The following is a 27,426-nucleotide window of genomic DNA, read 5'->3' on the forward strand; positions in this document are numbered from 1 at the left end:
ACTTAAATGATAAAAAATTATTTAAAAGATTTAGGAATTCAAAAATTGTGAAAATTGGAAAAAAAAATTATAAGGTTCAAATAAGGTTATGAAGAAGCAAATTTTGAAATTTTAAATTTAGATAAAATATAATAATTCGATTAGTTGATTTTGAAAGGGAAAAAGGTTTAAAATGCTATGTCTGCTTTAATTCATGATTAATAAAAAAGGAAAAGTTAAGAATTTTAAGTACAGAAAAATTGATAAAAAAAACTTAATTGTAACAATTAAAGGATAAATAAAGAGGTGTTTATTAAGTAAAAGTAAATAAATAAAGAATATCGTTACATCATCCTATAAATTTTCTTAATACTTTGTCAAGAAAATATTAAAAAATCTTGTACAAAAAAATAAATATATGTCCTAGAAACATTAAAAGTGTTGAATTCTTTATCTATCTAATTTTACTAAGTAAGAAGATTTTGATTGTTGCTAAATTTTGAATTATTCATAAATAAATGGCAGTTGCTGTTGTTGGAGCCTGAGTTAGTAATTAACGCTGCAGTGGTAGATAGCATGTGGACATAATTATGTTGATGCTTTTTCTAACCAAGTAAGTAATGTGTCTAAACTCTAAACATAAAAACACAGTCCTTAATTAATAACATGGGTTATATAATGAAATAATTTCCCTTCATTGTGTCGAGAGCCAAGGATATTAAAAATTATTCAATGGATTTGAATAAGTCCATGTTCTCTATCCAATTCCAATCCATGTTCCACCTTTTAATGAATTAATAATCGGGCCAAAAAGTAGTTCCTATACCTCCACCGAGTAAAAATAAAATGAAATGAACTTGTAAAAGTTTTGATTCAAACATAAATTAAGATTGCCATTGCGTACAAGTTTTCAATAGTACTATATATTTCGGTCTTGCGAGGAACACTAGTAGCAATTGAAGCCACCTCCCACGCTCATGTGATTGTGATGCTATTGAAAGCGTATTGACATGGGACACCAGACTGGAAAGTGGGTGGGTGGGTGGGAATTATAAAAACTATTCTAGTCGCGCAATTGGCAACATTCAAGGACAACGTACCAATCTTCAAAGATTGATAATTGAATACTAAAAATAGGTGTTATATTAATAAGGGTGTATTCGATTTCTGCGGTCAAAAACATAAAAAAAAAATAGAAAAACTTGTTTGATGGATGAAATCAGATTTGTCTTGCGTGTTTATCATGTTCTTTCTTCATCTACTTTGTAACAAACCATATTTTCTATTGATAAATATCTTGGTTATAACGTAGAGTACAGACTTGAGGTAATATTTTACATCAGATAAGAATGAAATTAAAGATTGAATATCATATAAGTGAGAATAATACTCATAAATCTAAGTTTTAAGATTTTGGATTAAGGTATAGGTTATGTTCACTTATATGGTTTGTTAATGACCAATTGGTTAAATCTCACTAGTATTTACTCTCCTCAGTTATGTAACAATCGATATTAGAACTTAGGTTGACTTGCTGACCGACTCATATGGATATAATAAAATTTACGGTGGATTCATTAATATGAGGATTCCTTGTATCGAAAGTCTCTTTCTTGGATAAATCCATGCATGGAGGCCAAACAACATGTCCCACGAGTGTTGCGGCGGTACAAGATATTAGAGCATATTAAAAACAATGATTAAGCAAGTCGTGATAGTCACGGTTAAGCTCTAAAGGGCCACCATTGAATGCTAGTAAATAAAAATGACTTCCATTCAAGGGAGAGATTATCACATGGAAGAGACTCACATTTAAAGAAGAAAATATTAAAATACAAAGTATGAGGTGAAATCTCACATTGGATAAAAATGAGAAAATTGAACACCATAAGTGAAAATAAAACCCATAAACCAAAGCATGACCGTGTACAGACATTTTGGGGCCTAAGGCGAAAATGTTAAAGGGGTCTTTTTTTTACAAGAATTTTAAAGAGACTTAATATATTGTATAAAATATCAATTTTTATATTAATCTTCTAACTTTTTTAGCTGCAAAATCATTTATCAGAGTTTTATAATCAAACAATTCTAACACTTCACTTTCAATAGATAAAATAGCTAACACATTCTATCTATCTAGTAACATTGTTGATTTTAGATATGATTTAAGCAATTTTAATTTTGAAAAATTTCTTTCAGCATTAGCAACTATTACAGAGATTGTCAATAAAATTCTATATGCAATGTAAACATTTGGAAAAGAATCTAAAATTTTAATATAACTCAATATTTCTATTGGTGTGCTAATTTCTTCTCTTAACACTTCTCTTAGTACTTTCAATTCTGAAAATAAATCAAGAACATCAATATTAGAGTATTCATTAAACCTTAAAAACTTTTCAAGATTAATACAATATTTTTTCAATTCATCCTCATCTAAAGTTTTAAGTTTTTTGGAATCAAATAAAAAACCAAAAATAGTCTCATATTGTAAAAATTGTTCAAATCGTGTAACAGTTGGCCTATATATGTTCTAGTCAAAGTCATATATATGTTCAATTCATTCTCAAATAAAAAAACAAAAAATAGTCTCATATTGTAAAAATTTTAAAAATAGTCTCATATTGTAAAAATTGTTCAATTCATTCTCAAAATAGTTCAGAAGGGTCATTAGCCTATATATGTTTTGGTCAGAGTCGTATATAAAGATTATAAGATCTAAAATAAAATTTACTTCAAATTTTAATTTAATACACTTTGTTAATTTTTTAAAAAAAAATTGTGAGTTGCTATTTTAAATATTATTCAAATTTCAAATTGACTCAATTAAAGATTTAAATTAATTTATATATACAAAATATCAACATGAAATAAAATTTTAACTAAGTGTGTGATCTTATAATTAATATTTTTTGCAAAAATATCTTTTTTTATATATCAACCATAGACATTAAATTTAAATTTTATACTAATTTTAATAGATTTTTTTCAGATAAAGGAGAGGTTAAAAATAAAATAGATATGAAATAATTTTCTTTAATATTTTGAAATAAAATTAAAATTTTAGATAAATGATTTAACCATTAATTCATAACTTAAGATTATGTAGTCTTATTAATGAAAAAATGATTACAAATAATAAATCATATCTTAACAAAATTTATCACTTAATAATTTAAATTGACAAAAAAATATTAAAAATGTAAAAAAAAAAACTCTTGAGGGCTTAAGACAAAGGTCTCATTGGCTTTTATGGTTTCCACGACCCTGATCCAAAGTCTTAAGAGTTTTTGTCAAAGTGTGATATCAAATTCAGCTTACCCTCATACTCCAACATTTCTTATGATAAATGAAAAAAGAATAAATGAAAATTCATTTTATCCACACTTTACAGTTTATGCCTTATGATAAAACAATAAACAAATAAATGAATAATCGGGACAAGAAGCTTGTGCTCTCTCTTCATCTTAGAAGCATCTCCAAGTTATTTTTGTATTTTAGTTTTTAAAACACTTGTTTGGGAAACAGTTTTCAAAACATAATAGATTTCAGACGATAAATTGATTGATTAATTAATAAAGTAGAATTGTTTTAGAAAATAGTTTTTATATAAAAAAAAACAAAGTTCAAATTTCTACACCTAAGGCTGTTAAAAAAGAAACTAAATTGAATTGGTGTCTATGCCAAAAAAAAAAATTGAACTGTTTTGAATAAAAAGCTGAATTGAATTTTTCCATAGTTCAGTTTTTAATTTTTAAAAACTGAATTGATCTAAAATCAAACTGCTTGAACGGAACGGTAACATATGAGATTAAAAAATGTGAGAAATTTACTCTAAAATAAGATATTTATTGAGAATAATTCAAATAATTTGGAACAGTTCAGGATAATTCAGAATCATTTGGAACAGTTTGATTTAGTCCGAACTATTACCTAATTCAGTTTAGTTTATCTGAACTATTTTTACCGTTCAGTTCATCTATTTTGTCCATTGGTCCCACCCGTCTATACCAACTTATAATAAGAAATGTTCCGGAGACATATTATTGTGGCTTGGTAGAGCAGTTAATGGAAGAAAAAATTCGGGTGGCTTGGTCATTCATTTATATTAGTATGCTATAATTCAATAGAGTCATTTTATTTATATATTTGGGTGACTCAGTTCGCATTGCAAATCCTTTTAATATGAAGGGGTCTAAAATCTAAATGAAAGTTGGGTTACGGAACCAATAGTCCAAGAAAATAACACAAATTTGAATCTTTCAGCACTATCTTTATCTGCGGTTGAAAGAAAATAACACAATGACGACGCCTGTAGCAGCATTCACTCCACTGTCAAAACAATGATATGATGAGACTCCAAAGCACCTCCTTAGGTAGATGAAAATAATTTTGAATTAAAGATGAACCTCTGATAGAAGCTGTTTATATTATCAGTAAAATGAAACAACATTGACTGTTGCTCCTAGTTAAGGCACTGAACTTCTATAATACTGTATCCATAATTGGATAACAACCAAGAACTCGAAGAAAACTAGCAAATTCCTGAAATGGAAATCAAATAAATAGACAGATGTTACCAACAATTAGATCTGGCGTTTGATTTGAAAGCCACCTTTTGAAGACAATAATACATTAATTTAATACTTTTTATTTTTATTTTTTTTGTAAAAACACATTAGTAAAGGAATTTTAACAATGTGCTAAGCAATTGATATGGAAAAAGAGTTAAAATTAGTGAAGGCAAAAGGCTTTCCTAGCAGGATTGTGAATATGTCATCGGGTCAAGCACATAACACTTAATCTACAAACAATTGTGAATTTGTGATTGTGGGTATTCTACGTATCTCCATATATAGAAAAGCTCAGACATTTTATTCTACACAACTTATATTAGTGAATGATATCCCACCATTAATACTTGAATACTCAGATCAATAGGATTAAATGTGGTATGATACACCAGAGCACTTACTCGCTTTGAGACATTTCATCTTATCTCCTAATCCTTTTTTGGTACATACATTTTTCTTTTTGTGCATATCTTATTTCTTAATCTAAACATCCTAGAGATAAGATAATATTCTTTTAAATCTAAACAATATCCTAAAAACTTAAAATTTAAATTGTTTTCCAACATTCTATACAAATGGTCAAGAATTAAACCTTAGGTTAGCATGCTCAAGGGACTAAGTGTGTGTTTGTATAAGCATTTTAACCTCTTGTTGAATCGGATTTCACACATTCTCAAGCACTAACATGACTGTAAAAATTTAAAGCTTTTACGTTGAATGTGTTAAGAATCAAAAACTGAAATGATGAAGAAGAGAAATAATTTGATTGTATAGTAAGAAAAGAATAAAAAATAAGAGAGAAAATTAAGAATTTTCCTTCATAAAAGATTTCTCCCTTTACAAAGATTTAATACTCAATTTATAATGACAATCAATCTGTCTCTCTCCTATCCTTTTTTCTCCTATTTGTATCTAAATAAATTTTTCTAACTAACTAACTCATTAATAATCTAACTATCTTAACTAACTCTCTTTTCTCCTTATATCCAAACGGAATGACATTTCAATGTGTATTCAAATACACCCTAAGCTATTTACTAAGGGTTTTGTTAGTCATGGATTGATCTCACACTAATGTTTGGTGGAATTGGATCAAATCAGGTTCAGTACTGGATATTTGGTTCAGATCTAAAGACTAATGACTAAGCAAGTTGGCGGAGCACAGTGGAGGTGATGGATATAGCAGTAGTGGAGTACTTACTAGTACTCTAACGCACAAGTAAATGTTTATGTGAAAGAGAGTACATAATTTGAGTCAGAGACAAATTCATACCTAAGACTTTTCTTATTTGAGCACTCACATGAAGTCACGCGTCTCAGACCTTTTCCCTTGTTTGTGACGATGATCCGGGTAAATATAGGACATCTCTCGACTCAAGGAAGTTACCAAGATACTACTCCAGTACAACTAATTAGTTAGTACAACGTATTTTTTTTATTCTTTCCTTTTTATCATCTAATTAAATTACTTTTTACAAAAATTGCATCCTTGTGTTAGTTTCTAAACTCAATATTGTGTAATTAGCTCATTGTTGATCAATACAAAATATGTGACTCAAGAAACAAAATATTAAACTCGAGTTGCATAGATAATGGGCAGACGTGCAACACTCCTAAAGCATGTTGTGCACGAGGTTCTGCCATAGAAGCTTCAATATCAATGTAGAGGAGGTAGTCAAAGTGCCTGCCACCAGAAAAGTTTTATGCCTAACATCATAGTTTTGCAATACACTTCTATACAAAATACAAGAATCCTATGATCATAGTTGTGAAGTAAAACTAAACCCAATCTGAGAACTTTCTCCTTTCAGTTTTTGAATCGAAGACTTGGAAATATTTTTATCAGAATAAGCTATATTATATTAGTGGGTGCTTGGAAGAGTTAATGGACAAGCTTAGTAAAATAAGTTATTTTCAACTTATTTCAGTAAATTTCAGTGAGGCTCTCAACTAAGTTCTTATTGAATAAGTGTTCAATTAAACTATATATCCATGTTCAATTACCCAAAGACACCTTTGATAACCTAGTAATGTGAATTTCAAAATGAATTTCAACATATCATGAACTATATCATATGCCCTCACATTTTTATTCTAACAAGCTTCTGGCCCTTTAGTTGTATCTCCATCCAAACTCCCATTATCTTCATAAATATTCACAGGATAAAGTAACTATGAACCATTGGTCAATTTGCATTTAAACTAGAAAAATTACACCTTAAATTTTACTACTACAAATTGAACAGGGAACAAAAATACAAAATTACTTACATGACACTCCCTTGATTTGAATCATCAACAACCCTTAAGGGATGTTGCTTCAGTGGACGACTCTATGTCTGAATTTACATAAAAAATTATAAGAGAAATAATCCTTATACAACAACTTGTACAACAAAGAGAGAGAAAGGAAGAAAAGTAAGAGAAAAGAGAAAATTTTAAAATGTAATAAATGATATGAAAAAGAGAGACAGACAAAAAAAATGGTTGATATATAAATTGTTATAAGAATTGTTATAAGTATATCATATTTTAAGAAATAACAATAATAAATGTGTTTTTTAATTTCAAAAGTCCAATATCAATTAAATATAACACACCTTTGACAAATTAATATCTCTCAAAGCAAAAGCTGCCAAGGCAAAAGGCTTTTTCTATTAGGCTGAAAACGATGCTAGTATGAAAGAAAAGACATGAACTCATCACCAAGTTCATAAAAGGATAAATGTAAAGAATAAATTTGTATACCTTATGGGGCCTGTCAGTTCCTGCAATTATAGGCTCTCTGGCAGGGACCAAGAAACGAGTAACATTCACATTATCATCCTATGAGAATTGCAATAAATTAGCTAGACTTTAATCTTGACTTCACCAGCAACAAAAAACATTTTTGTTTTCTACTTTTTTGTGGCTACAATAAAACATATAGACCCAAAAAGGCTAAAAATGAAGGGGAATATTCCCCGGACCGGAAGCATAACTTGAAAGTTGGCATGGTGAGACAAGCCATTATTACATAGCAGAACAGTAAATATGATTTATGTAATCCAATAAATTATACTAAAATTTTTATTATAATATTAATTGCACTTTTCTATCAATACCTCTAATAAATGTCACTTTAATGTTTGAATCTAATATTAATACTACTTTTTTTCATTTATTTAATAAGGTTAATTTTATAAAATTATTATTTTTTTTCATTTATTTATTAATTTTTTTTTATCTGTTTAAAATAATTTAGAATGATACTTATTTTGAGAAGGAGGGAGGAGTACTACTATAAAACTGCTGCTATCTTAAGGTCGAATCATCCATAACAAGCCACTTTGTTCAAATGGGAAACATAATGCATCATATTCATTCAATCTTAATTAATTTATCACAATGGAAAACATAGAAAAGAACAATGTGCAAGACTCACAACTACTTTGATCTCCTCCATTTTCACATTAGGCAATCCTAAAAGGCAGTGGTTAACACGCAACTTCACCTCCCCAATCATGTGCAGCCTATGGCGAAGAAGTAAGTCATAATTACGGTGGATGCTTCCACTGACCATAGTTCAACTGCCTGAAGAAAATACAAATATATCATCAAATATAACTTACTAGTCAATGCATCAAATATAGACACAAACAGAATAAATAATGAAACAAGAAAGGGAACCTTAAATGCATCTTCAAAATTGTCATATGGCACAGGCTCACATTTTGGATACGCTTCCAAAGCTACATCCTCACTATATGCCCCTGGAAGCTCCTGTATTGGCCAATTGACTAGTTAGCAAAGGCGACAATGTTATGAATTTGAAAAGAAACTATTAAGCTATCATTCATCACATAGAGGCTCTGCAATTAACCAAGTTACATAATCGTGATAAAAGGGTAGAATTAAATAGCAAAAGGAATTACATCACTTAGAGGATACTGCTAACAAAAAAAAAAACATAAATTGCACCTATTATATTATGAATATCATTTTGTATCTGCATGCATACACATGCGTACGCTAACACGGGTGCATGTTTCATACTTTAGTGTGTATTAATTAGAATAAAACATCAATTTAATTTACTATAAGAAGCAATAGCAATATGAAAATTAATTATTTTTCATGATTTTTTTAAATGAAATACAAAATGGAAAAAAAAAAACTACGTGTACAGTAAAATAATGAAAGAGGAAAACAAAGAAAAGAAGAAAGCGAAAAAAGATAAACAATATAAACAATGACATGAGATGAGGAAGAAACAAGATCGTAGGGAGCAATACTTGTACAAAAAATTAATATCGATCGATAGCAATAATTAAAAACTAATGTAAAGTGCAGTGCAAAAGTGAGCTAACGTGAACTTTATATACTATTCGCATTTATTGGTAACAAGTATGTATAAAAAAATTACTAGATACAAAGTGAATTGAAATAGCAAGATATGTTTCATGCATATACAACATAAAATTAATGATGAAGAGAAAGAAGAAAAAAACAGTGAAAACGAGATCTTTTTTTATTGCTTCCTACACGTATTGGCGTGTTACTGATGGTATTTAGCACTGTATCCGCCAATTGTAGAATTGCGGTATCAACAGGGAAAGGAGGCAGAAGATTTTTTATCCTTTTTTTCTGTTATTTTTTTTCAATCGTCAAATATTAATTGTTGATATTAGTAATTTTTGTTAGAAGACTTCCACCTTTCTCATCATTTCTTTTCTTGTTTATCACCAAATTAATCTTATATTTTTTCTGTTTTTTATCCGTCCAGGTCCAGTTCCCCGTGAAAGTGAGGTATTCTCTTAGAAATTACTAACTTATATTTTTTTTCTTTTCTTTTGACTGGTTCACTCCACAAATCCTTACTTTTAGGCACAATTAACCAACAAATATTCCTATGTTCTTTCCACAAGTGATCGCTGTAGGGTCTGCATTCATGCGTGGCAGATGCTTCACTTCTCTACTATGGGAAATGATAGCTGATCACTATGATAGAAAACCCGTTGTGATTTAAGTGTTATCTCTGTGTAAGTATATCTAGGTCAAAGGTCAAGGTGCATCGGTGCATGGATGCTTTCTCTCAAGCTACATAAACTATGATAGCTGATCACTATGATAGAAAACCCGTTGTGATTTAAGTGTTATCTCTGTGTAAGTATATCTAGGTCAAAGGTCAAGGTGCATCGGTGCATGGATGCTTTCTCTCAAGCTACATAAACTATGATGCTTAATTTGTTAGTCTCCAACTTATCTTCTCTCCCTCTCAAGAAAAACTTAGCTTCTCTCATTTTCTGATTTTTTTTCTTTCATTGAATTAAAAAAAAAATGCACCACCTGGATAAAACTGGTTATTCATATGGACTAATATTTATTTTCTGTAAAATTTAATATTAAAATTTTAATTTTACAAATATATAATTAAAAAATTATATATGGTGAAAAATTGTATTGTCCTATCCAACTAAAAATCTGAAATGTACCAAGTTTCAATTGATTTACCCAAATAAAAATTTTAAAAAATAAAAAGATATTTAAATCCGAGCAATTCAAATTTGATGGTATTTCAAATTCTCTAAAATTTTAAAATTTCTCATCTACATAACTTAAAAAGTAATATCAATAATAATTTACTAATATTTTAATTTAATTATTGGTCAATTTTAATATCTAAATTTTATGGTTATAAAAAAATATAAATAATTATTTGCATTACATAATTAAAATAAATAACAGCTAATAAAACAATAATCTATAAATTATAAGAACAAATATTTACATCATAAAGAAATACAAGTTATACCTAAATTATATATCCTATATATAATTACATAATACATATTTATATTAAAAGATGAAAACTTTACACATAAAAATATCAATACATAAATTTTGTATGATTTGTCTCTAAAAGATTAATTAGTTTATAATGATAAATATTTACAATGTTATAAAACAGATAGAGAGAGGACATTTCAGGTGATAGCACTATATTATTGTCATAGATGAGAGACAACCATTGGATTAAAGTAACTTTCCAGATTTAATCTACTGTGAAACAGATTTCACGCAGCCTATTCTAACATGCAACGCATCACTCCGAGTTTATCCCACGTTTATTGCTTCTCATTTTCGTGCCTCCCGCGCAAAATAAATAGAGTTCAGAAATTCTACGTGAAATTGATATACCAATTCTTTCTCTGCAACAACGTGATCTGATTCTTAAATTACTTGATCTGGAATTGTGATCTCATTCTTTATTTACTTGATCTGCTTATGATCCCATTCACCAATTTATAAGTTATCTCATTCACCAAGTGATCTACAGCAACGTGAAATTGAATTCTTCTGAAGGTCTACACCCGAACGTCTTCACCTCCTTTTGTAAACCCCACACTCTCCCTTCTGAAAATTAATGGCCACTAATTCGGTATCTCTGATTAACTTGTTAAGGGTCCACTGTTAAATTGAACTCATTGAAGATAGGACAAGCCCTTCACTCTGTGGTTGTTGTGACTTGTGAGCAACTTGTGAGAAGAACTAACTTTGAATACTGCACTTTTGTCAATGTATGCAAAGTTGGGTAGTCTAAAAGATTCAAGAATGTTGTTTGAGAAAATGCCTCAGATGGACATTGTAGTCTAGAACATAATCATAGCATACGTGGGGAATGCATGCCCAAAGGAATCCTTGGAATTTGTATACTGTATGGTTAGATCAGGTTTTAGACTTGACTTGGTCATGACAATCCCTGCAATTTTTCGATGACATAGTTAAAGTATAAGGAATGGCGAAAGCAAATGCATGCTCATCATGTGATAAGAAATGGTTCAGATTATCAGGTGTCCATTCACAGTTCTCTTATTGACATGTATTCTGCATGTGGTTTAGATGTTTTTAGTTGTACAGCAAAATGAAACTCTCAAACATTAAACCAGACCAAGTAACATTTCTGCGACTGCATGTAGCTGTTTGGTGTAAGAACACTTGAATGTGTAATTTGATCATTGATTTGTACTATTAAAGAGAACTTTATATTTGAGAAGGCAAAGTTGTGTAAGACTCTTAGTACTACACATGTTGATAATTGTGAATGAAGACCACAACAAGTAACTACTAGACTTCAAGACAATTTCTTCTACAGCTTCTAATGCTGCCAGTACGATATTATTTTCTCCAAGATAATTTCTTTATTTGATAGAATATCCTAGTCTTTTTCTCCATAATTCACTTCCCTCATGTGGTCTACGACTTTCTTTGATTCAACTATTTTTCAAAGTTTTTTCTTTTTCTTTCAGAAGCTGCAACTAAAATAGCCTAGTAAACATGGTTTCTGGTTTTTCTTTTTCTCTAAAAGACATATAACTATTATAATTTTTTTAAACAAGTCTTTTAATTGATACTATTATTAATTTTTTTAAAAATCCTTTTAATTGAAAAATTACATTTTCTGAAAAATACAAGAAAGGATAAAGCAAATGGTCCACTGTTTGCAAAATTCTAACATTGCAGAACATCAAATGTAAACATTCAAAACCAAATAGAAAAACTTCATATAATTTCCCCTTTTATTAAAAAAAAAAAAAAGACATCCAATTAGTGCGGGTATAGACTTCAAAAGATGATATAAATTGGTGAGGACATGTGATAGCAATTCAGCAGAATACCACACAGGCCACAATACAGAAGCCACTTACCTACAGGACTTCAAAAGAATTCAATTTCATGTTGTTGCTGATCACTTGGTGAATGAGATAATGTTATAAATTGGTGAATGAGATCATAAGCAGATCAAGTAAATAAAGAATGAGATTATTATGTTGCTGCATGAGATCACATTATCAATTAATGAATGAGATATCAATTGCAGATCAAGTAAATTAAGAATCAGATCTCGTTGTCGCAGAGAAAGGATTGGTATATCAATTTTACATAAAACACAATCTATTTTGTGCGAGAGACACAAAAAGAGAAGCAATAGACGTGAGATAAACTGAGTGATGTGCAGCGAGTTAGAATAGGGTGCATGAAACCTGTTTTACAATAGATTATATCTAGAACGTTATTTTAATCTAATGGTTGTTATATAAGCTTCTCATCTCTCACAATAGTATAGTAGTCTCACATTCTCACCTGAAATCATCTCATATATATAAATAATAAAAAAAATTATTAACTTATACTGACTTATCTTTTAGAATAAGTAAATTAGCAAGTTATATATACATGAGTATATTTTTAAAAAAAATTATAATTATAATTTTTGCTAACTTCTTGATTCTAAAAAATAAGTGGATGTAAGTTAACAAAACTTAAATGCATTTGTTAACATATATCTACTACTTTTTTGAAGAAACAAATTAACAAGTTATACTAAAAGTATTTTAAATAAATTTATAGTTATAATTTATTAATTTATTCCTAAAAATATAAGTGAATGTATGTTAGCAAACCTCATAATAAAAAATAAAACAAAATTTTAGTTTAGTATCTAAAATAAACATTATCAGTGCCCTACTTTTATAGTCAATTAAGAGAAATGTAAAATTGTTATCCTCTATTTCAAATTTAAAGGAAATTTAAATATAAGCAATTCAAATTTCATAATGGTTCGAATTCTTTGAAATTTTAAAATTTCTCAGACATAGCTTAAAAGTAATATCAATTATAATTTATAATTAATTAACTTACGGACATGAGATTGTTTTTGCACACATTAATTAATGGAAGCGGTGATTTTTAGTCGTCACAGTAATATTTTTAAATTATAAAATTAAAATTTTCTTTGGGAACATTAAAAACTTTGTACCTAATTTCTCTCCTACAGCTCTGTGAATCTTAAAATTGATTGAGAGCTACTTTAGATTGATACATTGTAATCAAAACGTCCTAAAATTTTGAAACAAATCGATGCTTAAATTAAAAGAATTGAGCGGATCATGTTAAGCCGTATTGCACAAATGGGTTTTTCCAACCCGGAAAGTTGACATAATTCGTTCTTTCTTAATCAATTGTAGAATATATAAACTCAAAGTATAGATTGAAACAAATTAAATGGATTCAGTAAAATCTACGACATTAAAATATTTTATTCTCATACGTGCTTTAGTGAAATCATTTTATTTTTAACTATATTGATTGAAACACACAGGCTAACAGAATCCCTGAATGAAATTATTCATAAAATTGTTTGAGACAATTGAGCACAAAAATGTTAACGTTATTCATTCACAAATGAGTTTTTAATTTTAAATATTATATGACAATTAAAATCTGTCACTATGTAATTACTCGTGCGAAAACATGTCCAAACAATAAGTATTGTTTTGTCATAATTTTCAATTGTCATTATGTTAAAATCAGACAAAGTTAATTCTAAACTAACAGCAGAACTTGAATCAAATTTAAAATATTAAAGACCAAATTAAATCTAACTAAAAAATAAAAGATTAAAGATTAAAAGTATTATTTAGCCTATAAAAAATATAATATATAATAGGCTAAAATATGTTTTCAATCTCTATAAATATGAAAAAGTTTGATTTTCGTCCTTGTAAAATTTTTTATTTATTTTTCGTCCTCATATTTTTTAAATATGTCATTTTTTTGGCTTGAAATCAGATTCAGTTATATTCAATTCTAAGTGACATATTTTATTTTAAATTTTAAAATACGAATTATGGGGGTTAAAAGTCGTCACAAATTGTATAAAAACTAAAAAAGTACTATATAGTTTGTGGCATTTTTAAACCACCACAAATTGTAAATAAATCACTACTAGAAAATAAGTTTTCAACGTTATCATTTTCACATCGATTTTCTAAAAATCGATGTTCTAAAAATCGATGTTCAAAATAGCATGACTACATAATTATAAATAAATTAAGTTCATTAACATCGATTTTTAGAAACACGAAGTTGTGTGTTGATATTAACATCATTTAAAAAAATCGATGTTTTTTTATCAATTGTTAAAAAAACATGTTTGATCAATTGTTAACATCATTCTTGTAAAAATCAATGTTGTTTATAGATCGCTTGGACAAAAAGTGGTGTCTAAGTTTTATGTTTAGTGACCTCGCTGTCTCGCATAGTCACACTCTTAATTGCACTGTTACCCCCAAATTTCAAACCCTATCTCCCAACCCTAACACAACCTCATAGTCTTGCACTTTGCGCAGCCGCCAAGACTCGAGTTTCAGCCACACCCGCTGCGGGAGACTCAGATTAGGTGTTTCCTAAGAAGAATAGTTTCCATCGAGTCTCAATTGTGGGTGGAACTTCAAAGATTTGTACACATCATGGTGCGGCATCAGAGAAGAAGGTGCCACCAATTGGAGATGGAGTATCGAACAATCCTTAAGTTTCATGAACAAGGAAGAAACTACTGTTCAGTTTTCTCATCCTTGGCCCAAATGGGTCCAACTCATGAAGTGCTTGCTTGACAATGGATACTTAAGTCATGAAGAGGTAAAAATGTTTCGCAATGTTGGTATGAGCATGAAGGATTGCAATGTCATTAGAATCATGTGCCTCAATTTCTGTAGATACCACTTTCATCTTTTAAGGTAAAATATACATTTTAAAAGAAAATGTTACTTGGATTGCTTATGCACATGATATAATTTGTTTGATGTTTAGTTATTCATTGGTTTGGTTTGTTCTGTTTGTACAAAGGTTTTTTTGTGATCTGAATTCTATGACAAACTCTGATATCCAATTGGACACGAACCTAGGCTTGATTTATACCATTTTTATATTCCATATTTGAGTTTGCACCTTCATGGAAACTTATTTTTATTGTTAAGAAACAATGAAGTATAGCTCCTTATTATTAGGGAAATCCCTCTCAATTGCATAGTCTGGAACGTATAGGTTTTGTATCTTTCTTTACACAACTGTAAGCTTAACTGTGAGCTTGTATAATATAATATTCAATTTCTTCTCTTTAGGCCTAGGTGTTAAGTTGTACGATTTATGGCTTTTTTGCCTGCACTCTTGGATAGTGTTGCACATACAGGAGGTGTAATAGTTTCAAGCACTTATTGTGCTCTTTAATGATATTTTATTGTTGGTAAAAAAAACTATTGAGAAAAATGTTCCTTTGTTAGAAATATCAAGTATGCATGTGTACTAACAATGTTATTATATTTGATGCATGTAGTTCATATAGAAGCAAGGTGTCCTTATAACTGCCACTTCCAATAACCATATCGAGGCAAGTATATCTATGGACTTGCTCACATTTTGTTTGCCTCTAAATTTCATTTTCACCAAGTTTATTCCACGTACTACTAAGATTCACAATGTTAGTAAGTTCTTTTTTTCGGTGTAATGGGTCAATATGTTTTTATTATCATGTTTAAGTTTAGTTTATTGGGAAAAATTATTGTCTTAAAGAAATTTCACATTTAGGTTTGGGACATAGACGAGAAACAGTCGTCTAATGTGTATATAGCTAAAGAAGAAATCACTTCCTTTGCAGTCATTATGCCTTTATATGTAATTAGTAAGTCTAATTTGGAACAAACTATGCGATAAAGAAAACAAGAAGCAAATTTGTTGAACAATCCATTTTTTTTATAATAATATCATTTCTATATATATGAATACTTTTTTTTTTCTACAAGTGTAGTTGGAGAAATTTATCTAAACAGGTCCTAAGTCTTATTTTTTATGAAGGAATTGAATGAGTGAAAGATAAGTTGTTTTAGTCCCTTAAAGATAGATCATGTTTGTAATGTACTTATGATATCTCCAGCTTTGCTACTTTTGATTTGGGGGTTTATTATAAAAATTTATTTATACTTAATATTTGATCCAATGGCTAGTCAAATAGTGAATTTGAAAATCGTATATTATAATCATATTTATAAGTTGGTCAAATTAAGTTAGATCATATGTGTTGCAACTGGACATATTGAAAATAAAGTGTCAAAGTTTGAGTTGAATTGTGAATTAATAGTTATTAGAACATTAATTAGCTCTTGCTATCATAACAAAATATTTTTAAAAAATTGCAAAAAAAACATCAATTGGTCTAAAATCGATGTTGTAAGTACCATACAACATCCATTAGTTCGGCCAAAACCGATATTGTATGGTACTTACAACATTGATTTTTCCAAAACTGATGTTGTTTTTGTTTCTTTTTTTTGTCTATTTGTTATTATACTACATTGGTTTTGGTCAAAATTGACGTTGTAAGTACTATACAACATCGACTTTGATACAATCGATATTGTGTGGTACTTACAACATCATTTTTTCCAAAACCGACGTTGTTTTTATTTTTTTGTCTATTTGCTACTATACCACATCGGTTTTGGAGAAAGCCAATGTTGTATAGTGGATTTCAACATCAATTTTTATAATTGATGTTAAAAATGGCTTACTTTTAACAATGGTCATTTCAACATCGGTTCAAAACCGATGTTGAATGTCCAAAAAAATAATGTTAAATATCAATTTTGTAGTAGTGAATATAAAACAAACAAGCTACCACTTGAACCATCACCATGACACTTGAACTACCATCACCACTATGTCCAAACCAAACAGCCACCACCTCCAATCAAAAAGCCCCAAATCCTAACTCCCAAATTAGACATCCCCTACCCCCAAATTTGAAATCCTAACCACCATCACCACCACACCTGAACCAAACAACAAATCAATTACGAAAATGAAACACTCACTAAAATCTCAGCGAGAAACACTTTGAGATTATCAATGCTGATTCTAGAAGCACCTTCGGCCACCGTCACCTTTGGCTTCTTCTGCTTGGCCTTTTTTAGCTCCAAAACGGTGTTGGCTTCATGCTCTGCATCACCGTCGTCTTTTTCATTGGAAAGTCATTTTGATCTGCTGGAAGTGGTGGCTGTAGCTAATTCAACCTCGATGTCGTTTTCAAAGTTCAAACCCTTGAAAACCCCATTGGAAAAGAGATGAAGCAAAGGGCAAGAGAGAGAAAAACATGTCGCATTTCTAGAGAGAGAAAGACGAGTTTGAAAAAGGTAGAAGGAATTGATTCTAGAGAGAGAAAGTATGGTGAATTTCTAGAGAGAGAGAACAGAGGGACAACCAACATTATCGACTACGACGATGATTACCTTGACGATAAAGAGGATGAGAGGAGGCGTGAATAGAAGAAACTTAAGCTCAGGGCAAAGCTGAACTAGGATGGCAAAGAAGAAGAAATCAAGATGACACGGAGCAAAAATTTTAAAATAAAAAATAATACCATTTAGGATCGGATATACTGAACCTAATTCTGCGCCAAAAAATGACACATTTATAAAATATGAGAAAGAAAAGTAGACCAAAAATTTGACAGAAACAAAAACCAAACTTTTCCATATGTAAATATTTTTAGCATAGAATTGGATAACATTAACATCATATTTCTTTGAACAGATTCTCTTGTAAGCATCATTTCACATGATATGATAAAATTACAACAAAAATTCTGATAAACATAACTGGGCAAAAATGAAGGAATGCGCTTTGAGCAAGAACCATAACCTTATGTCGGTTATTCAGGGGAGGACATTACAACTGATAAGTACAAATTGCCAACCCAAGATGTATTCCAATCCTTTGTGACTATAGCTCTTCTATCTCCAATTCAAATTTTTAACTCTTCTGATCAGGGTGGAATGGGCGTATAAATGCAGAATTCATTTGCCAAACTTTTAGTGAGGCTGTCACAGTGGCCTCGGTAGCATTGTTGAACAAGAACAACCTAGCAGCTCCATAGATTGCCTTTGTTGGATAAACCCGAGATGTCACAACCGTCCTTCCACCTTGAGCAAAGCTTTCAACAATAGAATGGTCCACCTAAATTATAATTAAGATTAATTAATTAGTTAATTAATCTGGTTAATGTGCACAAGATATGCACTTATTTGAGCAATAAAACTATAGAAAACTAAAAGGCTCGACTCAATTAATTACCAGTATCCGCAAGGAAAACTTTTCGCCTTTAAGAACTGGAACAGCGCTGCCAACGATTTGCTTGCGGACATCATTTGCCTGAGAAGACCTACAAAAACAATGTAACAAATTCAATATTGAATTTAGTACAACCTAATGCAAAAACATTTTGTCTCTAATTAATGTCTATATATTAACAATGTAACACAATCATTTAATTATAAATTATCATTTAAATTATTTTAAAAATTAATAAATTTATCATACATAATAAATTATAATTTGATGAATGTATAAAACTTTTTACATAATGATAATAATGTATGGATAACTTTCATGTTGAAAATTAACGGATAATCCAATACCTTGATTGATCAGCACAAAAGGAAGTCTTAAGATTTCCATTGCTCCCTTTAATGACATAAAAATACTGAGGAGTATACTCAGAAAGCCCCTCATCTGCCAAAACCAAAAGACCAAAAGGTCCTAAGGCACCACGTTGTTTAGATCCACCACTGGTGCTGCACGTGTATTCCTCGTTGGATTGAGGAATTTTGTCAAGGGTTTCCTTGTCTATCTCAAACTCGGCAACAATGTCCAACTGATTGGTAGATAAAATGTCATGTAATTTAGCTTCACATTTTTATTCATGTCTACAACTTTAGAAACTTGATGATATCATGAACACAAACCTGCGTGGCTGTTTCAATATCTACTGACACCACTGACCCTGGTTTAGCCTTCAAATTTTTAAATTCATCACTTCTCAATCTCAAACTCTCGATCTCAGCAACAGGCCACTGAAGTAAGTTGCTGCCAGTCTTCCTATCAAGCTCCACAGTTCTAGGAATACTCTGTACAATCGAAATTTAGCAATTCTGTTACTAACAATAATAGAGTTAGAAAACACATTACACATTAAAAAGAAAAAGAAGTTTTTTTTAAAACTATCATTCAATCATAAATTGTCATGTATGTTAAGTTTATTAATTTTTTTATACTTATCCAAAATGTCTTACATATCATGATTTCTGATTTCTGATTAATTAACGGTGTAAAAAAAAATTAGAGACACTATAAAAATTAAACTCTTATACCTGAACTGAAGCCCAACCTTTGGCCACATCAGCATATTCACTGTCAGACTCCCCAATCCAACCCCACAAAACTCTCCTCTCCTTATTCTGATCATAAAACGTCTTGGATGCATAGAATATCCCATAGTCATACCTCAATCCAACGCCAACATCATTCTTAGCATCATCTGGTGTGAACAGAACATTCTTCTCATCATAAGTCCCAATTGAATAGTAATCATGTCTATCATCATCCAGGCTCACCTTCATCACATGCTTCACCTCAGCCCCATTAATAGAAGTATCCAATCCATTCTCATTCTCCTTGGACACAGGGAAGAAGTCCACACACTCCCACATGCCGGTGCCAGCGACAGCACGAAGCAGCCCCTCCTTGAGCTCATAGTTCTTGAAGTCCTCAGTGTCATAAACCAACGCAATGCCGGTTTTGTTGAGCTTGGAACCTATGGTGATTCGCCACTTCCCTTCTGAGGTGAGCCACGCTGTTGTTGGGTCACGAAAGTCCTTGGCCCCAATGCCTGGTGGTGGCACCAAAACGGGGTTCCCAGGGTATTTGATCCAATCCACAAGGAGAGGGTCAGAGGGGTTTGCAGGGTATGCAAGGTTTTGAACCTGCACTGACTCGTTGGTGGAACCTGTGTATAACATGATGATTTCACCATTTGGTAAGATTGTGGCTGAGCCTGTCCACACACCTTGCATGTCATACCATTGATCAGCCACCATTGCCAGTGGAAGGTGAAGCCAATGGATCATGTCCCTTGAAACTGCATGTCCCCAAACTATGTCACCCCAAACTGCACCGTTCGGGTTGTATTGGTAGAAAAAGTGATACCATCCCTTGTAGTACATAGGACCTGAAATGCATAAATTGTAGCAACCATGTCAAGGAGGTTCTGACTAACTGTTGAGGATTCCAAACTATAGCATTATGTGATTGAACAGAAGAAGTTAAAAGTTATGTTTGGATTGATGGAAAGAGATCAAATAAAGTGAAGTTGGAATCTTTTTTGTTGAAATCATTTAAAATGAAAGGACTTTGCATATGGTAAAGTTGTGCCTTAGTGACTTGTTGGTCATGGGTTCGAATCCGGAAACAGCCTCTTTGTACATGCAAGGGTAAGGCTACGTACAATATCCCTCCCCCATACCTTCGCATAGCGAAGAGCCTCTGGACAATGGGGGTACGAAGTTTTTTTATTTAAAATGAAAGGAATGAATTTAAATTTAATAGAAAGAGATTTTTTTTTACAAGAGTGACACTAAAATTAGAACGTGTGACTTCATGTTTCATTTTTTTACATGAGTGACATTAGATGAAGTGAAATACGATGAAATTAGATTCTTTTGTTTAAATTATTAAAATGAAAAGAAATTGAAACTAAAAATTTGTTTTTGGTACACACATTCCATTAAATATCCTTTGTATTCTCCTAAAATTAAAGGTGAGAGAGAAAATATGTTTTATTTATTTATTCTATTATAAAAATATTTTAACAATAAAATAACTATTTAATTTTTATTTCATTTTATTTCCCTGTATTCTATTCCATCTTATTTTATTTCATTTTGTTATTCGACTCAATATCAAATATTCACTGATCATATGTGGGTCCCTTTTTAAACTTTTATGATGCCATTTTCCAATATTGTCGGAAAAGTTAATTGCTTCTAGATCGATAATTTTGTGAGGCTGACTTAATTTCTGATACTTATATTGCTAAACCAAAATTTCAGGGTGTCAAAATCAAATTGAACTGCCTAGACCCAGGTCAGTTGTAACTCGGTCCCAGTATTTAAATGCTATTTATTTATTACAATAAACGGAGACAATTCAACCCAAAATTAGGCAAATTAGAAGAACATTAGCAAGAAATAAAACTGATTTACGCAAACTTTAGACATGGCAGAAGTGTCCTTACCATTGGGATCTGAAGCAGAGCAAACCAGGTTTCCCAATCAGTCCAAGCCACAGCAATCCAAAGAAAAAAGGGAAAAAATTAGCTTGAGATAATAAAGAATTGGTATCGGTAGTACAGCACCACGTGTCAAAACATTCAGAGGTAATCACATTTTATTTTAATTAAGACAAATCATTCTAACAAAACGTGGTTTGACACCCACAGAAAACTCGTTTTAATTACCCTTTTCCTTTTTGTTCATTATAGGATCCTTTTCCAAGTAGAGAAACCAACAAAATCCTAATCCAACAATACGACATCTCTACAAAGCTATCAAACACCAAAATGGAGGTTTCATTGGCAGTTCATGTAAACTTTGTCATTCTAAACAAAGAGTGAAAAATCACTGCAGTGTCTAGAATTATGTGATCTTACCGATTTCTAAGTGATATGTAATCATGTTTGTCAATCTAGGAGAAAAAACTAATAACATAATGAATAAAAGTTGACAAAGAAAATGTAGCTGTGAACAAGGTTTTAAAAAACTGCGATCGTGATTTCAGCCAAAACATCAAAATAATTTAATTGTCCATAATTGTAAAGGCACCGTAATTAGAATACTACATCTGCCAGTCATTTGGGAGCAGATCAATTAATGAATAAAAAAGCATTACATTACCGTTCATCCAGTTTTTCTCTGGTTGGAAATGAAAAGCAGTTCTCTGCCAAGACAACATGCTGTTGTCCCATGGAAATGCCTTCGAAGCTCCATCTTTAACCGCAAACAACATGCTTGATGACTTCTCTGACACCCCGGAAGAAACACCTCGCGAAACCGGGTACCATTTCGGAGAAGGCACCGATGTCGGACTACGTTGCTCATCGTTCGATGTTGCCGATGCCACGTCGGCATGCGGCGCGTTGGAGGCCCTGTACCCTCCAAAGGCAACAAGGGAAGAGAGTAATAGCAAGCCGCAAATAACTAGAAGAAGGTCCTTGCGAGTGTGTGGATTTGGAGCAGCATCAGAGGAAGTGGGTAGCAATGGTTTGCGATGATCCATGGTGAGTGTGTTTTTGTGTGAGAGAAAGTGAGGATCAGAGGCTTAATAAGTGGTTGTGATGGAAAGAAAGAATGGTAACAATGGAAATGTTATGTGACTTGGCACTTTGGCAGAGACAGCATGCATGTGAGGATTGGATGGGGTTGAAAGTGTGAGTTGTGAAGTGAGATGCTATGGCTCACATTGGCACATTTTATAGGACCCAGATCCCAGTGTCTGGAGAAATCCAATGGAGTGAGGGGATGTGGTGACATGAAAATTGAAAAATATTATGAAGCATTACATTGTGAGGAATGGATGAGGTGGATCAGAGGGGACCCGGTGTGTGGAGGTTCAGACACAGACATCTATCTGGGACATCACATGCATTATTGGGGGGTGGGGGGGTTCATGGCCCTACAGTTTTCAAATGCAATGATTCCTTTTGTTTTGTTGTTTGTTGTTCATGTGTAAGGATGGTAATTAGACAATTTTTTTGCTTGTTTGTTAAGAATTTACATATATCCCTACATTGCACTTAATACTTACATTTCTAACTTACAAATATAATTTTTAGACACCAAAGTCCTTGTTGACACATAGTAAGAGATAAAAAGAAGGAAAGTATAGATATCACACGTTATATGATATGATAAAAAAATAAAATAAAGAGAAGTGAAGTGGGTTGATTACGTAATTGAAAAATTGGAATATGTTTAAAAATCATTTTCTTTTATTAACTTAACTATGCTCTTCTAGTCGTATTTAATATAAATATCATTATTATATTACTAATACTAATGATGAAAAATAATAGAAATTATTAAAAGTATGGTATATAATTTAGTTAAAATTTTAAAATAGTTTTAATTTTTAATTATAAAATATTACAAATATATTTATTTAATTTTTCAATTTTTAATTGTGGAATAGAATCAATAGATTACATGGATATAGGTAAGGATAATTATTATAATATCTATACCTGTAAAATTTTATGAACAAATATAAACATACTCATTACAGATAGTGTTTTACATTTAATAAATATCATTCTTAAAGATATTTATCGACTAAAAATTATCGCAAACTACCGATACTGATTTCAATTCTCATGCATAAAAAAAACTCATAATTTCATTGAATCTTGTCTCAGAAAGGATAATTTCTCCCTCTCAAGATTTTATTCATATTTAATAAAATTAAATCTATTTTATTTAGAATTTACCATTTTTATTTCCTTAAACTTTTCTGAAAATTTGCTTTTAGTTGTTAATTTAAATTTTGACCGGTTAAAGTTTTTGAAATCTAAACTTAGTCCTTGAATAATCCTATTTAACAGTTATAAAAAAATTTCTGATACACTTCTTCTCAGTAAGGTTCCATGCTAAACCTCACAAAATTTAAAGGAAAAAAAACACACAAAATTTCGTATAAACAACTTAAGGGTCGCTAGCACTGTAGGACGGTTCAGGCAATAGCACCGGTAATCCTGAAAAGTGATAAATAATAGCCCTTTAAGTAGTTCTCATGGGCCATAGCCCATAGGTCCCCCTCAATTTCTTCCAACCATTAAAATTAGTATAAAAGCCGGAAAAAAAAAAAGATTAAAGGAACTCATAGAGCTTCTTTGATAATTTCTCGCTCAATAATAAGTTTTCTTTTCTAATAACAGTGGTGATAATGAAATATAAGACATGCTGGTGGTGAAGATTTTTCGGCTGATTTTTAGTTTTTTTAATAGTTGAAAAATTTGTTTAATTGTTCGATAAATAAGTTTTTTTTTAACAGATTTTATCATCTTTTGAAATTATATTTTAATTTTTTATGTTTTTTTCACTTTTATTCTTAATATATTTATTTAATTTTTTAATTATTTTTTAAATAAATCATAATTTTTTTTATTATTTTATACATTTCGACTATTTTAATAACTAATTTTATTGAATTTTTATAATTTAATAGGTTAATTTTTTAACTTCTAGCTACCCACTACCAACTAATTTTTTAACTTTCAACTAATTTTTCTGTTAATTTTTTTCAAATATAACCATAATCAAAACAATTAAACAAATTGCAAAGTGTTTATTTCAATTTTTCTACATTTAGGATCATTAATGTAGATACAATTTTTTTAATTTATATTTTATTTTAACCTCGTCATAATTCTTGTAACAATCAATCAAATTTAGGTATAGTAAAAAGAATTAATCTCTCACAATTTGTCAAATCAAATTTCTAATTTTTACCAGAAGAGTATTCAGATTTAGTATTTGATCATTTCTTTTTCTTTTTACTGAATTTGACAATATCTTAAACACAATTATCTCTCTTCTAAAAAACCACAATTACCTCTAAAAAAATACCCATGGAAAAACAAAATGTAACAAATATTCCAAATATACATTTGAAAGTCAAGTCATGTTTCAATTTGGCAATAGATTCTTTTTAGAAGAATTTGGCAATAGCTTATTGGGGGTAGGTGAGTGATTGTAATTATTTCCATTAAGCCATAGCTTTCTCGAGTTTTATTCCCAATTTACTATATTTATTAAGAAGTATATTACATATTTTATTCAAAATATTATAATTATGTGATTACATAACTCAAAATTTTTTGGTGAATAATTAAATAACTATTAATTTTTTTTATATTTTTGTATAATAATCGTTTTTATTCAATTTCTTTATTCTGTAGTACTCTTACGTTAATCTCCTAAAAAAGACGATAACAATTTTCTTTGCATTATTACAATTGAGCCGCCTAAGGTGAGGTGATGCTTGACGTTACTAATAATTTGCATTATTTTCACCAAACAATTTATAAGAGAAATGCTTAAGTACGAATGCTATATTTTGCACCAATGACGTGATGTCTCATTTTACTCTAATTGTCTGACCTCTATCGTGATTCTCTAGCTCTTTCATTTTTTTAGGTTAAATTAGTTTTTTTTCTTTTAATTTATTTTTTAGATTCAATTAGGTCTTTTAATTTTTTTTTAATTCAATTTGATCTTCTAAATTTTTTAAACGATTTAATTTAATTCTTCATTGTGAGAAATCACATCTTGTAATCATTCAAAATTGTTACTAACTACTTCTAAATTATCATAAAATACATATCTTTTTAAAATGAATTAATTTTAAAAATTAGAAGATGAAATTAAATAAAAAAAAACTAAATAACCAAATTGAATCATTTTAAAAATTAAATGAACAAATTGAATAAAAAATTAAATGACTAAAATAAATCTAAATAATAAATTAAAGGATTCGAAGATTAATTTAACTTTTTTTAAGCAATCTCAGTTCCAATCAAAGGAAGTCCAGTCATTTCACATACCTAATTGTCACACCAAATCAAAACTCCACCCCCATTCTCTCCCCAATGCTATCAAAAAGTTTGATTTTTAATCTCAATTTTGTTTCCCAGGTTTCGTTTCAGTATTACAGGATAAAAATTTCCCACTGCAATTGGGCTGGAGTAATAAACAAGGTTTTTTTTTTCTCTGTCATTCAGGATGTAGCTTTTGTTGTTGATGGTGGGAAAGCTTCACAATGAATAGTTGGATACTACGGTAAAAACGTGATTAGTGGGATACTGCGATTTGATTTTAAAATCTCTCGATAATTTAATTTATTAATATTTAAAATTAATTACACATAAGGTATTCGTAGGTTTCGTACTTAACTCATTCCTACCATACATCACTACTCTTATAAGAATGACCAATAATTAATTCGTATATTCATAACTTCATACATAGTTCTGTCAAAAAAAAAATCTTCATATACAGTTCAATTCAAATATATTTCCATTTTACTCTAAAAAAACATATTTCCATTTTGGGCAGTCAGTTTCCTTATTACTATTGTTCTAATTAATGATTCGATGACAAGTGTCACCCATTGCTGAGTCAGATTGAGTTGGATGGTCCTTGCATTTGGGACCAGTCATATTTCTCTACATACAATAATGCAACTACAAAATGCCAACACACATTGCCGTGGCTTTTCTGTTTACCAAATATTTTTGCGTCATTTTTAGGCCACATGTGAATGATGATAATGTTACCACTTCCCATTGGCTCATTAATATGAGTTGGTTCAAAATTTTCTCCTTATTTTTTTTTCTTTGACGGTTGTGGCTGGTATTTTTTCGTCCCTAGCTCCTATCCCATCCAATATTGGTTTTTCTTTTTTGTCAGCAATAATGTTTCATGTTTCATTATTGAAAATAAGACGAAAGAAATTAAGCAGACAAGACCTAAACCAGATCTTTACGTTTGCATTAGAACTAATGTGACTGATATGCCCTACCAAGCTAATTTAAAGATAATGTGCATGTTTACAAAATCCACGTGCAGCAAATGGGTGGTGTTGCCGACTCCACATGCCCCTTGGAAATTACGATTCGTTATGATTACATTTATTCTCAATAATGTTTGATACAACGAATGAACGACTGACTAGTTGATTCTGGTCATATGCACCTCTCCTACCAAGCTAATCACGACAATTTATGAGCACATAACCTGATTATTTATGCTTCAGTATCCAGATACTGTTCACTATGGGACACTGGTGTCAATTAACTATGCGTGGTCACCACATTGAACCAAGATCAAACAGCAAGGATTCAGGGGGTAGCAACTCATTAACATCGATCATATATAGGAGGGATGATGATATAAAAAGAAGTAAAGTGCATACTTTTTTAAATTAAATTTGATACAAATGTGGTGCTTTGCTGGTGTAACATTGTCACGTCATTCAAAACACGAAATTTTTTTAAAATTTATGTAACAAAATTAACATAATGTATGATATATAATTACTGTGTTCGACATAGCTCAAAAAATTACTAGTTGATAAGATGAAAAATTAATTAAAATATATTAAAAATTGA

General features: G+C 30.4%; 1 protein-coding gene, 2 long non-coding RNA genes and 1 pseudogene across 3 annotated transcripts; 2 read left to right on the forward strand and 2 right to left on the reverse strand.

Moving 5' to 3' along the window:
* Positions 1–4,464: 4,464 nt before the first annotated feature.
* On the reverse strand, positions 4,465–8,115 carry LOC106798760 (arogenate dehydratase 4, chloroplastic-like; annotated as a pseudogene).
* Positions 8,116–14,609: 6,494 nt separating this feature from the next.
* On the forward strand, positions 14,610–16,111 carry LOC106798706 (uncharacterized). Its single transcript, XR_001388259.3, has 2 exons — positions 14,610–15,112; positions 15,709–16,111. It is a non-coding gene; the product is annotated as an uncharacterized lncRNA (long non-coding RNA).
* A 1,784-nt stretch (positions 16,112–17,895) lies between these two features.
* Positions 17,896–23,034, reverse strand: LOC100788844 (acid beta-fructofuranosidase). Its single transcript, XM_003525755.5, has 7 exons — positions 22,157–23,034; positions 21,499–21,507; positions 19,577–20,433; positions 19,172–19,333; positions 18,845–19,080; positions 18,501–18,588; positions 17,896–18,383 (listed from the first exon to the last, which is right to left on the reverse strand). Exons 1-7 carry the CDS (start codon positions 22,536–22,538, stop codon positions 18,180–18,182), a joined length of 1,938 nt encoding a protein of 645 aa, XP_003525803.1. The 5' UTR covers positions 22,539–23,034; the 3' UTR covers positions 17,896–18,179.
* On the forward strand, positions 20,433–22,681 carry LOC102664069 (uncharacterized). Its single transcript, XR_001388258.3, has 2 exons — positions 20,433–21,347; positions 21,478–22,681. It is a non-coding gene; the product is annotated as an uncharacterized lncRNA (long non-coding RNA).
* Positions 23,035–27,426: the final 4,392 nt, after the last annotated feature.

The sequence above is a fragment of the Glycine max genome, chromosome 5 (genome assembly GCF_000004515.6).
Source record: "Glycine max cultivar Williams 82 chromosome 5, Glycine_max_v4.0, whole genome shotgun sequence".
Lineage (NCBI taxonomy): Eukaryota > Viridiplantae > Streptophyta > Magnoliopsida > Fabales > Fabaceae > Glycine > Glycine max.